This window comes from Sus scrofa, chromosome 7, assembly GCF_054392235.1.
Source record: "Sus scrofa isolate SSC_HxYL_T2T_F1_AM1 chromosome 7, Sscrofa_HxYL_maternal_Yorkshire_Landrace_v2.0, whole genome shotgun sequence".
Taxonomy (NCBI): Eukaryota; Metazoa; Chordata; class Mammalia; order Artiodactyla; family Suidae; genus Sus; species Sus scrofa.
In genome coordinates, this window is record NC_139389.1 from 105,512,977 (window position 1) to 105,530,130 (window position 17,154).

General features: G+C 43.1%; 1 protein-coding gene across 10 annotated transcripts in view; it reads left to right on the top strand.

Moving 5' to 3' along the window:
• Nucleotides 1-10,053: 10,053 nt before the first annotated feature.
• PCNX1 (pecanex 1) overlaps nt 10,054-17,154 on the top strand; it is a 173,320-nt gene continuing 166,219 nt past the window's right edge. For 7 of the 10 annotated variants that reach the window (XR_014811080.1, XM_021099419.2, XM_021099421.2 and 4 more), the window contains exon 1: nt 10,054-10,662. Coding sequence is in view for 6 of the 10 variants with exons in the window: in XM_021099419.2 (XP_020955078.2) it covers nt 10,510-10,662 (153 nt within the window). In the remaining 4 variants the exon portion in view is untranslated. The remainder of the gene's footprint in view (nt 10,663-17,154) is intronic. The other 3 variants (XM_084969634.1, XM_084969640.1, XM_084969639.1) reach the window with 1 other exon arrangement.

Genomic DNA, 17,154 nt, shown 5'->3' on the forward strand with positions numbered 1-17,154 from the left:
ATGACCAACAAATGGGCAAAGAATATGAATAGGCAGGGACTGGAAGAGAAAGCGCAAATGGATGCTAGCTCCCTGAAGGTGATTCCGCCTCACTCACAAGAGAAGAAACGTTGAATTACACTGAGATATCAGTTTTCAATGACCAAATTAGTGAAGACCCAAAAGCCTGATACCAATCTCTGTTGATGAGGGGGTTCTAAAACAGGCACTTTCAAAAAGCAAAAACAAAAGGGAGTACTCCTGCAGCACGGCTAATTAAGGATCCAGCACTGTCACTGCAGTGGCTTGGGTCGCTGCTGTGGTGTGGGTTTGATCCCTGGCCCAGGAACTTCCACATGCTGTGGGCACTTTCATACCATGCTAATGGGTATATAAGGTGGTGCAAAAGCTAGATACAGCAATGGGCATTAATTCCACTTTTACAAATGTATGCTTTAGATATTCCCCAAATGTGCGAAATGAAATGTATGCCATGTCATCCATTATAGCCATGTTTTAAAAGCAAAACATTATTAACTACCTAAATGACCCTCCATAGGCATTATATTAATTGTGCCACATTCATACTGTATAACACAAAACAGTGAAAAAAAGAATAATGAGGAGTTTCCATCACGCTGCAGCAGAAACAAGTCCGACTAGGAACCATGAGGCTGTGGGTTCCATCCCTGGCCTAGCTCAGTGGGTTAAGGATCCAGCGTTGCCTTGAGCTGTGGTGCAGTTCACAGACACGGATGAGATCTGGCATTGCTGTGGCTGTGGTGTAGGCTGGCAGCTACAGCTCTGATTAGTTCCCTGGCCTGGGAACCTCCATATGCCACAGGCAGGGCCCTAAAAAGACAAAAGACAAAAAAAAAAAAAAAAAAAAAAAAAAGAATGATGAATTGCTTTATGTGCTATAATAATCTCTGATATATATTGTTAGGCAAAGAAAGCTAGGTGCAGAGATGTGTGTATAACATGCTTTACTTTGTGTACAGAGAGAATATATATGTATATCTATATATTTTTTTCCTTGTTTATACATAAAATATCTTTGTATAGCTGGGGTCCGCTGTGGAAGGGGTGCTTCACTGTATATCCTTTGGGATTTTTTTTTTTTTGATATTCAACTATATGATGGCATCTCTATAGCTTCTGCTGGGGCAACATATAAACCTCTTATTTACTGAATATTTTTGCTTCCTTTGTGTAACAAGTCATTCCTTTTTTTTTAGGGCTGCACCCGCAGCACATGAAGATTCCCAGGCTAGGGGTCTAATCAGAGCTACAGCTGCTGGCCTACACCACAGCCACAGCAACACCAGATCCAAGCCATGTCTGTGAACTGCACCACAGCTCATGGCAATGCCAGATCCTTAACCCACTGAGCAAGGCCAGGGATCGAACCCAAAACCTCATGGTTCCTAGTCGGATTTGTTACCACTGCACCACAATGGGAACTCCAAGTCATTCCTGATTAATATTATGTCACATAATTTCTAGTGGTTTCTAACCATTATCCAGTAAATGACTGTTCCAGTTTTGCAAATTGATGAATATTTTGTTGCCCCCGGGGAAAAAATAAGGTATCCTCTATTAAAACTTTAATGAAATAAGAACTAAAAAAAATTTAAATGAAACAAATGAGGCAAAACTAGTAAATTAAAATTAATAAATACATTAAATAAAATCAATTTTATTAATACATATATTAATTTAGTGGCCAAGTTTCTAAACCCATGTATGTTGTCTGTTCAATCTCTATTCCTCCTTTTTGATCCTTAACACAATTCAGTTTTATTTAGGCGTCTGCCCCTTCCAACATGCCACCTGTGTCTGTGTTCACATCTGAGAGTAATTCCATTCCTATGGCCAGTAATTGGCCAACATCAGTGTGTGGCATTGCCCTGAGAACAGGGGTTGAATCAAGAATGCTAGAGGCTCCTGGGAAAAAGGTTTCCTTGCTCTTATGTTGGTGGCATTTCTGTGTGAAACCAGTAACTGCTATATCCATTCTGCATCTATGAAGGAAGCAGCCCAAGGTCAAAGCCAGCACATAGAGGAGGTCATCTTAGGGTACTGCAGAAAAACAGATCCAGAGCCATTAAACTGCCCCTGAAGCCTGCCCTTCCCCTGGACTTGCAATTGTATGAAGCAATACTTTTCTTTATTGTTTATGTGAGTTTGAATTGAATTTTTTATGTTTTTTTATGTTTCCAAGAATCAAAGTGAAATACATGGTAAATCAGAAGGAAAAAAACGCCTCTGAAGTTTCTCAGACTTAGCAAGCTGCCAAGGCACATGGCATGTGTTGACATAAAAACTTTCCAAATCAGGCTCTGAGCTCCAATTAGAATATGGTACAGAAATAAGTTTAGGGAGAAGGAGTGAAGACACTGAGCAGAAAGATACCAAACATTTACAATGGTTGTGACCGGGTAGGGGGTCTACTGGATAGGTTTTACCTCCCCTTTCTATATTTCTTAGATTTAAAAATGGGAATATATTACTTTATGATGAAAATGTATGTATTAGCCCAAAAGGCCACTTGTTTTTTTTTGTTTGTTTGTTTTGTTTTGTTTTGTTTTTGTTTTTGGCTGTGCCTGTAGCCTGCAGAAGTTCCCAGACCAGGGATCCAACCCATATCACAGCAGTGACCGGAGACACTGCAGTGACAACACTGGATTCTATTTTTTTTTTTTTTGTCTTTTTGTCTTTTTGTCTGTTTTAGGACTGAATCTGTGGCATATGGAGGTTCCCAGGCTAGGGGTTTTATCAGAGCTACAGCTGCCAGCCTACGCCACAGCAACGTCAGATCCAAGCTGCATCTGCAAACTATACCACAGCTCATGGCAACACCGGATCCTTAGCCCACTGAGTGAGGCCAGGGATCGAACTCGCAACCTCATGGTTCCTAGTCGGATTCATTTCTGCTGTGCCACGACAGGAACTCCTGGATTCTTAATCCACTGAGCCACCAGGGAACTCCTCAAAATGCCACTTGGAAGCAGAGTGGTAGAGAGACTGGGCCAAGCCGTCTCCCATTAAGTTAATGTCAGTTTTTCAAAATACAAGCCTGAAGGCTAATAAATAGATGCTTATAAAAAGCTCTTCATAAATTAGAGACTAAGAGGTTTAAGAATTCTTAGGAGTTCCTGTTGTAGCGCAATGGGATCTAAGTATCTCAGCAACGGCTGGGACATGGGTTTGACCCCTGGCCTTGCTCAGTGGGTTAAGGATCAGGCATTGCCGTGAGCTGCGGTGTAAGTTGTAGATGCAGCTTGGATCCTGTGCGGCTGTGGCTGTGTCTGTGGTGGAGGTCGGCAGCTGCAGCTCCAATTTGACCCCTAGCCTGGGAACGTCCATATGCCCCAGGTGTGGCCCAAAAAAGAAAAAAAAAAAAGAGAAAGAAAAAAGCAAAGTCAGCCTTTCCCTCACACCTGCGGTAACTTCTGTCCTTTTCTCAGATGTCTCCTTAGGCACATTCAATACATAATCCTATTTTATATATATATATAGTATATAATCATTATAATATGTCAATTATAATAACAGTATAATATAATAATACATTAATTAAATTTAATGTATAATAATATATTATACTTGCTGTTCTATACTTTTTTTTTTTTTTTGCTTTTTAGGGCCACACCCGCAACTTATGGAGGTTCCCACACTAGAGGTCGAATCGGAGCTGTAGCCACTGGCCTACCCCTCAGCCACACCAGATCCAAGCCACATCTGCAGCCTACACCACAGCTCACAACAACACCAGATCCTTAACCCACTGAGCTAGGCCAGGGATCAAACCTGCATTCTCATGGATGCTAGTCAGATTGTTCCACTGAGCCACTACGGGAACTCCAGTTCTACACTTTTTAATTGCACTTAACTATATATCTTAAAGATCAATCCATATGAGTTCACTAAAAGCTACTTCAATATTCTATTGGCTGCTTGGAATTCTATTTTCATAATATCAAAAGATGGAAAACAATAGGTGTTTATGTTAATCCTCTAATTCAGGGATTCCCAACACTGGAGGAATTTTCCAATACCCTATGTATAGATGTGTCATAACTTGGAAGTATGTGTTTTCAAAAGAAGATTATACATCTAAGGATAACCTGACCCCCTTGCTGTACAGTGGGAAAATAAAATTAAAAAAAAAAAAAGAAGATTGTGATTTTGGTGGTTCATGGAGTACACGTTGAAAAACACTTGTTACAGGACTTGAGAGCATAATGAGTTTAAAAGATGGAAATACTCAGAGAAAGAGAGAGTGAGGAAACTAGAAAAACAGGGAGGTTTTACATTGCATCATGACTTCTGATTTATTTGAGAGATTTTATCCGACCATATCACTCCCCTGAGTATATATACAAAATATACTCTGTGCATAATTAGAAAATGGTCGTGTATATTAACAGTTGCAGAATCCCAGTGAGAATAAGCAAAGCAAAAAATAAAAATCAGAACCCAAACCCAAACCAAACCAAATGAACAAACAAAACTAGTGAGTTTGGAAACCTTGACAGAATGTGGGAATACAGAAAGATGTGAAAAATCTCCAGGGGAAAGGCCTTTTCATTACATCACTGGGATGTCCATTTCTGCCATTAGAAAAAAAAAAGCTGCAGCACTCAAAACTAAATGCACTGGATCCTCAATATTTAATTCCCCAGGTTTCTTGGATTCTACTTGGATATCTTGACTTGGGGCTAGGACTAATTTAGAAAGTAGCAGACTCTGGATTGAAGCACAGGCTCATCTGATTCCACACCCTACGATCTTTCTACTACCGAACACCACTTCCTACCAAGGAATATTCTTGATGTGCCTTTCCAGGGGAGCCAGGCATCCAGCCTCCAGAGACGACACCTCTCTCATTTCTGCATAACTACAAGCAGATGATCTAGATCACAAAGGTAACTACTAATCAGGTGAGCATTTCAGAGAATCACCCAGCTGCATCAGTTGACCCAATAGGTCCTGCAGGAATTATGCAGAGCTGGCTGAGTCAGAATGGTAAATAAAATCCTTAATATGGTATGGCTAAACACATCTGACATAGAAGAATCCTTTATTGTCAAAAGGTGAGAAATAATGTATGTGTATATTGTTTATAATTCAGGAATTCCCAACATTTGGGGAGTTTTGCAATATCCTGTAAACTTCCCCTTTCCTTTCATTGCACTGCCCCCAAAATTTGTGAGTTTTAGAAAGGTGAATTGGGTTTTTAAATATACAACAGAAGATACTCTTAGGATGACACAAAACTTTAGTGAGAATTACTGAACTAGTTAGTGTCAATTAGAACCTGTTCTAAAGTACTCATATCATATGGAATTGACATCAAAACAAAACAAAACACCCCAATAGATTGAGATTTCCAAGAAGGATGAGCTGCTCTTATTTTACTTATTCAGCTCCATATCCACATACTGGTATTTTATACTATGTAAGACTTAGGAAGTTCCCCACCCTGCCTTGGCTGCTCTTTGACTTTCATTTTCCTAATATGCCCTAAAGTACAGCATATGGCTAAAAAGAGAGTCCGGGAGGAATCAAGGCACTTACCTTCTCTTCCAATTATCTTCACCTTTATTGCATATTTCTTCTAAGCTGGTGAAATGCCTTTGACTGTTGAAGAGTTACCAACTGAAAGCTAAAATAGATTTAAATCTTTAATTGAAAAGTCATTGCTTTCTGTGTTACTTTACTTCTTCAGCTTATACCAACTATCAATTGATCTTAACAGCTTGCTACCCAGGCATTGCGTGACAGGCTGAGAAGTGCATTGCCCTCAAAGAAGGTACAGTTTAATTGGAGGGATATAAAGTAGTACACATTTAAGTGCTAAGTGAATGGAACATATGAGTACTCTAGGCTATTCAAAAAATAGATGAATGTGAGTTCCCTAGTGACTCAGTGGGTTAAGGATCTGGCATTGTCACTGCTGCAGCTCAGGTCACTGCTGTGGCACAGCTTTGATTCCTGGCCTGGGAACTTTCACATGCTGTAGGTGCAGCCAAAAATATATATGAATGGGTTTGAAATAGTCATAATGAATTTTAGTAGAGAGATGAAAGAATAAGATTTTCTAGGTAAGGCAAATGGCATCAGTAAGAGTATTGAGGCAGAAACTGATCAATCAATGGACTGATAAATAAAAATAAGTGCATAGGAGTTCCCGTCGTGGCGCAGTGGTTAACGAATCCGACTAGGAACCATGAGGTTGCGGGTTCGGTCCCTGCCCTTGCTCAGTGGGTTAACGATCCGGCGTTGCCGTGAGCTGTGGTGTAGGTTGCAGACGCGGCTTGGATCCCGAGTTGCTGTGGCTCTGGCGTAGGCTGGTGGCTACAGCTCCGATTTGACCCCTAGCCTGGGAACCTCCATATGCCGTGGGAGCGGCCCAAGAAATAGCAACAACAACAACAACAACAACAACAACAACAACAAAAAATAAGTGCATAGGCATGCTGATAGTCACATTAAAAGATTTCATGTGGGGAGTAACAGGAGCTAAGTTAGAGAAAAGAGTGATTCAGGTTATGAGGGACCTTGAATGCCTGCCAAAGAGTATGCCTTCAGTACCGTGGGCACCAGAAGGGAACTGAAAGCTTCTGAGAAGAGGAGGGATATGGGAAGGTGGATTAGGGAGATCTGTCTGTTGGTGGGATGCAAAATGGTTTTGAAGAGAGATTGGAGGCAATAGAAGGCTGGGGAATCTGAATTTAGGAGAGTAATCATCGGATGGATTGATCTGGAGATGTAAAGGAGGGATTGAGCAGAAAAAGGAGAGGACTGACTTGTCTGTAGGAAACTACACAGGGGGGAAGGTATATGACACTCTGAGCCTGAGTCAATGGGAAAACGTTGATTTCATGGACACAAATAAATAAGACGGCTGGGCTGGGGGGGCACGTCTGTGGCGGAAAGCTGTGGAGACCTGCTACATTTAGGTTGTGCCAGGACATTTGGCTAGGATGTCCTAAGTAGATCACCACTGCCACGTAAATTGACCAGAAGTGCAGTCTGTCCGCCTCTGCTCCAAGGTGGGCTCAGCTGGGGGTTATTAGAAGGTTTCGCCCACTCATCTTTATCCCTTTCAGGCAGGAGAGAGCATCTGCTGTCAGAGCATTCCTAGTCCTCAGGGGGCCTATGGTCAGGAAGTATCGTTTAGATAGAATGAGCTGAAAGATGAACATAGGTCAGGTGGTGGTTTGGTAGTATGTCAATGTTGCTAACTTTGACATTCTAAGTGTCACATTATTAATGGCTTTTATGAATGGCTAAGAGGGTTAACACTTAGGCAAATTAGATTCTTTAGTTTTTGTCCTGCTCTTACATTTTTATGAGTATGAGAGAGTATGTTACCTCTCTGTGTCTTGGCTTCCTGTTTATAAAATAGGAAGCTTGTTGTGACAACACTCATAAACATTTGAAAGCTACAGATAAAAAGCACTGGAGGATTTTCTCCCCTCCCACTTTCACCCCAAAGACTGAGTCAGTCTCTGGGAAAGGTCATCCATTTCACTGAATTCTTTCAATGGCTAACTCCCTAAGTCAGTTAATTAGCTTTTTTTTTTTTTTCTAAAATGCTTTTACCAGTCCAGAGCTGAAAGACGTAGTCTATACGCCTGAGATTACTCATCCGGCTGACCCCTTTTCACTCAGTGACTGGTGCCATGTGACTCCCACTTCTAGACTCTTAGATCAATCCCAGTCACACTGAGAGGGGAATTAGAGTTCCATATTAACATTCTGAGACCTCAACATAAGGCAACCCCGACCGGTGTGAAATGCAGTCTCAGTTATAGGTGTTCGGCTCCTCCGTTGTTTCTAAGGCTCCTTTTGTCTGCCAGATCTGGTCTTTGGACACTTGTCTTCCCCTGAGCCCAAGTCCTTGTCCTCCAAACTTGCCCAGTGCATCTTCTCAAGGACCTGAATTCTATTTATTTTCATCAGTTCCCCAAAGGGAGCAGAATGCAGACCTGGAAGACAGCACTGAGGCTGGGGCCTGGCATTTTCTTAATGCTTGCCAAGATTTCCAATTTTTCTCTGCTCCTGGATTTTCCAAGGCTATGTTTCAGCTGCCCATTGGCTTACCACACTCACATTCTCTGTGTTGAACCAGCCTGATCCTGGCTGCCTTCCTGGCTGCTGCCGGTTACATACCCTCCAAATACTCCCTTCTGGCTGCACACTCATCATGCCAGCTGGGTCTGCCTCCAGTTCCATGGCTGTGTCTGGTTCTGGTCTCCATTTCTTCCAGTCCACCTCACCCCTATTACAGTTAATCCTTTTACATTAAACTATAGCAGATATTTGCTGGTGTGGAAACCAATGTGGTACTGGAATTTTATCCATGTTTACATCTTCCTTTGTGTTGGAAAAGCTTGGGATCACTTCCAAAACCTGCTCAGAGAATTTACCTGTCTCCTTTAGGAGAAACAAATGAACACCCGACAATACCTTGTGTCTGTGACCAAGACTCAAGGCCAAACTTTTAATTGTAAAATTGCATGTTTAACCTCAATTTTGCTCTTAGACATACTAATATACTTTAAAGTATATTTTGGCCAGTGTCGCTCAATTTCAAGCTATGTTATTGGAATTCAGTGACTATGTGCCTATAAGGAATTGAACAAATCAAGGCGGGGGGTGGTGGTGTTCTACATGGTAGTTTCAACTTTTAAGGTAGATTAGAATCTTCTGGAGGGTTTGTTAAAACAGATTGCTAGATCTCACACCCGGAGTTTCTCCGGAGTGATGCCTGAGAATTTGCATTTCTAACAAGTTCTTAGTGATGTTGACACAGCTGGTCTTGGGCTTACACTTTGAGAACTGGTCATTCGTTTAAGCTGGCCACAGGTGACCAGAAGCTGAGCAGTTATCCACCAGTTCAAACTCTTATCTGAACAGATAAGATGTAAAGTGCTGCGAAATAAACTGCCAAAATTCAGTTCATGCATTTAAGACGACTGCTGGTTGCAGAAGTCTTCTCAACCACTTATTACTTGAGAGAACTTGGGCAATCATTTAGTTTCTTTGAACTCTGGTTTCCTAATTCATAAAATAAGGATAGCCTCTAGGCTGTTCTTAACAGGAGTATTGTGAAGGTCAAATGAAATGGATGTGGAAATTCCTGAACTGTGAAGTGACTCTGGGAGGTATTGCAATAGGTTTTCAATACTCTTCTGAAAACTTCACCCCCGGTTTCTTTTGGCTCTCTTTTCTTGTTAATTATAGCAACTTTAATCCAAGAATACAGAGTACTTTTATTGCTATCATAAACTCAAACTGCAAACTCTTTTTAAAAAAATTTCATTCAATGAGATCAGACGTGCCTTATAAACATTACACAGAGCCAAGAATGATTCCCAGTCTTTACAGCTATAAAAAGTGCAAGATCTTATTGTGAATTGGGGTGGAGCCACAGTTAATCTTTCAACCCTGTTTAGATTGGCCCATTAATAAAAATGGCTGCAAGTTACAGCACGTTAAAAAAATAAAATCACCATGTACAATGATCAAGCTGTCCAGCCCATACTTTTACATCTCTTACAACTTCTATTAATTTAATCTGTCTTTGCACGTAGTAAATCTGTCCAATCCTGGCCGTGGTTATTTTTCTGTCAAGAGCCTCCAGCTCATTCCACGGGCCAACACAGTTCTTGCTCAAATTGGGTGCATTTGTGATTCTTTTCAATCGTCATCAGCTGTACCTAATTCTTTCACGTCTTCAGTGAGTATCTTGGATATTAGCCTCGTTGTTCCCAGGTCTTTAATAAATATAAAACGTCAGCCAGGATGCTGACAAGGTTCCAAAGTTAAGGCTTTGGAGAGTGGAAGACCCGGTTTCTGGACTGCTCACGGAACTTGCCAGGGTCGCGAGGCGGGAACACAGAGGGGTCTCCCACAGCCCGGACTCTCCGTCCCCGGAACCTCGGCAGCCCCGCCCCCAGGCCTGGGCTCGCGAGCGTTTCTCCCGGGCGCCGGCAGGAGGCGCCCGCGGCGGCGCAGGGGCTGCGCGCACCCGTGGGGAGCCGGCCCAGGGGGCGGAGGGAGAGGAGAGGAGGAGCCGGAGGGGGCGCGGCTTGCTCCCGGTCGCTCCCGGGCGCCGGGCCTCCTTCTCCGCCTGGCCCAGGGCTGGCGGCCGGCGGGGGTCGCGGCGGCGGCGGCGGTGGCGGCAGCGGCGCTGGCGGGCCGCGGGCGGCGGGGGCCCGGCTCCGGGTGTTAGGAGACAAGATGGCGGCTGCGCTCTGGAGGCCGGTCTCCTCTTCTCCGCTCTCCTCCGCCCCGCCGCTCGCCGCCTCCTCCTCGGTCTCCTCCTCCTCGTTCGCTGCCTCCTCCTCCTCCTCTTGCAGCAGCCCTAGCGACCGCCGAAGCGCCGGCCCGCTCTCCCGGAGCTCCGGAGGCGGATAGACGGGGCAGCTGCGGGCTCTGGTGACCGAGGCAGAGCTGGGGCCGGGGCGGGGACCGCGGCGGCGGCGGCGGCGGCGGAGGCGGCGCCGGGTGGGGATGGGGTCGCAGACGCTGCAGATCCTCCGGCAGGGGGTGTGGGCCGCTCTCAGCGGGGGATGGTACTACGACCCGCACCAGGCCACGTTCGTGAACGCGCTGCACCTCTACCTGTGGCTCTTTCTGCTCGGCCTACCCTTCACCCTCTACATGGTGAGTTGTGGGGGCGGGGAGGAGGGTGGCTCCTAACCCCCTTCTGGCTGGCCGGGTTCCCCGAGTCCAGCGGGCGGTCGCGCCTCCCTGGCTCCGGGCGGGGAGTGCGCCCTCTTCGCCTTCCCCGTACTGTCCCGATCCCCCGCGGGCCCACCGCCCCCTTGGCTCTAGTGCTCCCCTCCCCCACGCGTACTCCCCGCTCTTCTCTCCCTGGAGGGCTTCCCTTATTTCAGGGATGACGGGAGAAGCGGATCAGCAGCAGCCCCCGCCTCCCTCCGCGCCCCACCCTGGGGTGGGGGTGCCCAGCCCGTTTACGGGGAAAGAGTTGCTTCCTAGGCCCCTCCTTCGAGGTTCCTGATCCTGCCCCCCCCCTTTCTACCCGGGTGGGTAAAGCCTGACGGGGGCTCCCTGCCTCCGCATTTGGGGTGGGCGCCGAGCATTGTGCTCCCAAGGGGCCGCCGCCTCCATCCCTGGCACGCGTGCTTATTTGCGCTCCGTTCCTCGGGCGCCGGGCACCCCTTGGGCACTCCCTTCCCCCGAGGCGGTTCTCGCTCCGCCTCTCCGGGGAGTACTCTCCTTCCACCTCGCCTCTAATCCGCGTGCGGAGCCTTTGGAGCGGGGGAAGAGCGTGTGCCGCTCGGTTTGGAATGTATTTGTGGGGCATCCGGGCCCTTAACTCGCTTAGACGTGGTGGTTGAAAATCTGGCTCTCACTCTTCCTGCCTCTCAAAATCCTATTTTTGCTTACCACTGGTTCAGTTCTGTTCAGCGCCTTGGTCGGTGACTGTTATTTCCAGGCCAGCTTTGGGGGGAGGGAGCGGGGGAGATACGGGGAAATTTGGCTGGCATTTCAGCAGATTTGTTTGGGTTGGTTCAAGGCCTTTTACTGATAGGAAAGAGAAAGTACTGCCTGTTGCTGAATTCGGTACGATCAGCTTCTTCAGCTTCCCCGAATGATCTAGCTTTTTAACCTGTATTTTCACTGAAAGTTGTAAGCGCATTTTCTTTTTTTAAAACACATTAGGTTAGGGTGGGGCATTAGGGAGACTAATATGGAAGAGAGGTGATACTTAAGCTTCAGTTAAAACTTTAAAAGTGACCGGAAGGGAGGTAAGGTTTGTAACTTTATTTTAGGAGGCCTTTGAGTGTATTTCTGTTGACTTTATGCTTCTTCGTGGAGCTGTAGTAAGGATGCTGGATTAGAAGGTCTGGGAATATGACTACATCAGTGTTAAAGGTGAGGATACCCAGTTCTTTCCGAAGTGAAGCCCATTTTCGCTAATTGGCAGAACAACTGGAGGAAGATGTGCTAAATTTCACCTTTTTCATTGAAATTGTTTGGGAGGGACATGCTGCTTGAGGTAAAAAAGTCATGTAAGAAATTGCTGATGACTGATGGATTATTTTTTTTAGGGGACTTGTTCAGTCTTGTCCCTGTCTGAAAATTTATCACGAAGTGTTTTAGTTTTCAATTAATTCTGGCCTAGGGAGTTAGTACTATTTGCACTTCTTTATCTTCCAGGAATATGACATCATTAACGAACAGGTTAATTACTTTGGGTGTAAGAATCCTCAGGCTGTCACAGAGTTTATCATAGCTGATTTCTTTTATATCCAGGAGAATTGTAGATTTAAAACTGAAGCTGGTTCTTGAGATATCAGGATTAGTTGCTATATTCTGGTGTAAAGTTTCCATGTTGAGACCGGTGTTAGTGGCTAAGACTCTTGGTGTAACTAACAAACATTACTAAAGGAAACTTAGAGCAAATGTAGATCCATACATTGAGTTTACTCCTTCATTTTGGGAGTTTATTCAATTTAATTTAATTCACAAATATTTGAGTGTCTGCTATGTGCTGGGCAGTTTGCTGGGTTCTAGGAAAATATAAATTGCTTCTCTAACCTTCTTGTTTAAGTTTATGGGCTCTCTTCCTAAAAACTTTAAAAAGCTGATTCTTTTCTTCCTGTTTCTTTCATGTCCAGTTCACCAACAAATCTTGTGGGTTCTGTCTTGAAAACATAACTAGAATCCAGCTAATCATCATCACTTCTCTCTTAATTCAAGCCATTGTTATGTCTCTCCCAGGATATTGCAAGTTCTAATGAGAGTCGCTGCTTGCATTCTTTATTCTCTATTCTTCATAAAAATGCCTGAGTGATTCTTTATAACATTAGTCAGATGGAGGCATTCTGCTCTCAGAGCCACCCCTCCCATGTATCTCCCCCCCCCCCCCATTTGCCCTCTTACAAGTTTTCCCACACAATAGCCATTCCTGCCTCAGGGCCTTTGCACTTGCTCTTCTCTCTCTGTCTGGATGGCTTTTCCCCTCCAGGTGGATATCTGTGTGACTTACATGCTACATTTATATCAGGTTTCAGTTGTGTGTGAGGCTTTCCTTCATAACCTGTGTAAAATAGCAGCTTCCCAGCTCCTGAGATACTTCCCAGCCCCCTTACCTTCCTTTATTTAATTGCACTTATTTCAAATTGATACATATTTATACTTAATGTTTCTCTTATCCCACTATAATATAAGCTCTAAGAGGGCAGAGACTGTTTACTGCGGTATTGTCAAGACCTAGGTCAGTGCCAAGCACGTAGTAAGTACTCAGATTTAAATGATGATTAAAAATGAACAAGACATAGCTTTTGCCTTCAAGGAACTTCAAGTCTAGCTTGGGATAATGAACAGTTATAAGCATTAGAACTGTTGTGAAATGATTAGTACATAATGACCCTGAGCACTTAGTCAGGGGATTGATCCTCGCCTAGGGGCAGTTAGCAAAGAAGATTAGTAATGTTTTAGGAAGCATTCTAGGAATAGAATATTGAGGTAGATAGTCTGAAGTATACATTTGAACCAAAATCCAGCATTCCATGTTAAAATAAAGTGTCAGATCATTATAGATTATTTGTATACACTTCCAATAATATTTATAAATGATAATGACTACTAAGTGTGTTCTTTATCTCAAACCCTGTGTCCTCATTTTACTAATGAGGACACCCGAGGTTGAGCCCTTAGAGACTCATTATACAGGGCTTTTAAAGCCCAGGTTCAGGTACCCCTCCCTGCCCCTGCCGGTTTTTTTGTTGTTGTTGTTGTTTTGTTTTGTTTTTGAGATCTCTTTGAAGAGGTTGTATGTTGAATTAGAGAGTCTTAGGGCTTTTTGTATAGGATTCAAACACTTTGGCTATTAGTAGCTTTTGTGGATACTTTGAAAAGTGGAATTTATACAATTACACAACTTCGAAGTAATGAAAATCAAGAAGTAATTCTTTTTTCTTACTTTCATTGTTCTTCTGTTTTCCTTAAGACACTCACCCTCTTTTATCTTGTCATAATTATGTGTGTACGTGTCACAGATGGTGAGTTTTGTGGCCTTTTCATGTGATGGAAAGCAGATTGGAGTTGGCGTTATCTTGATTTTTGAGTCTTGGCTTTTTTATTGATTGGGTGCCCTTTGGGCAAGACTCTGCACCTTTTGAACCTTGATTTACTTGTGAGATATCTTGCGAGACAGTATGAAATGGAAGAAATTATTCACCTTCAGAGCCGCCATCAGTCAATGTCATTTGCAAGGGCTAATTAGTACAGTATTTTCTCTATAATGTATGACTAGAGGAAATTAGACAGTAAATCAGACCATTATCTTCACATATTAATGGTCAATGTAATGTTTTCTTATGAATGATATCCATAGGTGATGAACCATGAGACTGCAGTTGACATCAGAATCACTTGGACATGTTAAAAATGTGCACATGGGCGCATTCATTCTGATGCAGATGATCTGGAGTGTGACCTGCTATATTTTATACACACTCTTGGTCAGTTTAAAGAACTTTTATCAATATGCCCCTGACTTATATTCAGCTGCTTACCTAACAATCTCTTGGCTGTCTCACAGGCATATCTAAAACGTCCCTGATTCCCTCCTAAGGCCCCCACCCCCCTACAAAACTAGTTGTTTTTCTTCCCAGTTAATGGTACCATCTTGTATCTAGTTGCTCATACCATCCCCCTCTTTTTCACCTTATGAGCAAGTCTTAACCACTTCCACTGATGGAATATCTCAAACCTTCCTTTCCACTTTCTAGTTCATGCTGTTTGTTGTCTGCACTACTATCTTGGCTTCTATTCTTGCCCTTCTACACAGCTCTTTTTCCACAAAGTAAGGGACATCAGTTCATGCCATTCCCCCTTTTTTATATCGTGCAATTATTTTTTTTTTTTTTGTACTTAGAATAAAATCCGTTATCTTTACTGAGGCCTCCTCAAAGCCAGTTCCACCTTTCTCTGCAGTTGATGCAGTTTTCCCACTGTGCTGTGGTCACACTGGCTGCTTTTCTGTTCCTTCGGTCTACTGGGCTTGCTCCTCCTGTGGGGCCTTTGCACTTGCTGTGTCTTCTGAAGGGATATGTCCCCCCACCCCAGATCTTGGCAGGCTGCCTCCTGGGTCTTTAGGGGTGAGCTTAAAAGTCGGGAGGTGACAACCATAAACAGGTTTTCTCTCTTTTCCCTTGTTCCATTCTGTAACTTTCTTCTGTGGTGTTTATCACAAACACGTATTTAGATCTTTGCAAGCTTGTTTGCTGTCTCTGACATTCGCTCCTTCCCAATGTCTTGTAAGTCCAGTGAGGGCAGAGACCATATCTGATTTATTTGGCAGTGTGTATCTGGTGTCTGCTCTTGTGTTTGGCTTATATTAAGTTGTGAATAAATGATGCTGAATGAAATGTTTAAGTATATATGTGTGCCTTAACACCTTAACTGATGTAGAATAGTTGGGTGTGCGGGGAGTATGGTGATGAGCTCTGTTTTGTGGTGGAGTCACATCTTACCTGGGGGTTAGGTGGTGGAGTCACATCTTATCTGGGGGTTAGGTTCAATATCAATATGCATGACAAAAAATAATACATAGAATTATTGAAAAATCAAATACAAATGACTCTTGAGAAACCCTAAGTCACTCAGAGTGCAGCGTGTATTGTCTTTTGTGTATATAATTTTGTGTAATTATACGTATCAATACACAGTGATATGTACAGTAATATATATCATATAAATCTCTGGAGAGATTATATTCAGAAAATAAACCATTCCTATAAAATATATCAAGGTTTCACCTTTCCTTCCTAGTTATCTTATTGTTTTCTCTCTGTAGCTGATCTTTATCAGTTACATAATAAAAAATCCCTTATTAGTATTTCTCTGAGGCCCTCAAGTCATTCTTTCTTAAAGATTTAAAAATATTTTAAAGATCAGTGTAAATAAGATTTACTTATGATGACTAAAACTCACATTTTCATATTTTGTAATTTTTTATTTCCTAAAATGTTTTCCTTAAGTTAGAAAAGTTGTATATTAGCAATTAAACATGATTATTTAGTATTTTTTTTGTGTCCTTTATGAAAAGTTTAATGAATAGTGGATGATTTGATTCAACCTATAGCCTGTCTTTTCTTACCAGTATTTTCAGTATTTGGTATCAAGGTGAATGTAATTGTTTCCATAATTGGCTATGCACAGACATAGCTCTTATGTCTCTGTTGTGTCTCCTAAATAAATCAAGGATACATTGTCCGAAGATGGTTTACAAATGAAGTTTCCAAGAAAGCAACCATTTGGTCCACTTGCAGAAGAGCTTCTTCTTTTTTTTTTGTCTTTTTGCCATTTCTTGGGCTGCTCCTGCGGCATGTGGAGGTTTCCAGGCTAGGGATCGAATCAGAGCTGTAGCCACCGGCCTGCGCCAGAGCCACAGCAACGCAGGATCCGAGCCGCGTCTGCAACCTACACCACAGCTCAGAGCAACGCCAGATCGTTGACCCACTGAGCAAGGGCAGGGATTGAACCCACAACCTCATGGTTCCTCGTCAGATTCGTTAACCACTGCAAGACGGGAACGCCCCAATTTTTTTTTTTTTTTAAGAGCTTCTAATTTATAAAACCAGCAATTGATTCCTAAAATGATTTGTTAAAGATAGAATATTTTCTGCCATTTGAGAAATTACTTCAACTTGTAAAATCATTTGGCAGTTAAAAAAACTAGGAACATTTCCATTTTTTTCTCAGCCTTTGAATACATAGATTTAACCAGGTAGTTTGTTTTCTTTTTTTTTTTTTTAAATTTTCCCACTGCACAGCAAGGGGGTCAGGTTATCCTTACATGTATACATTACAATTACAGTTTTTCCCCCACCCTTTCTTCTGTTGCAACATGAGTATCTAGACATAGTTCTCAATGCTATTCAGCAGGATCTCCTTGTAAATCTATTCTAAGTTGTGTCTGATAAGCCCAACCTCCCGATCCCTCCCACTCCCTCCCCCTCCCATCAGGCAGCCACAAGTCTCTTCTCCAAGTCCATGATTTTCTTTTCTGAGGAGATGTTCCTTTGTGCTGGATATTAGATTCCAGTTATAAGGGATATCATATGGTATTTGTCTTTGTCTTTCTGGCTCATTTCACTCAGGATGAGATTCTCTAGTTCC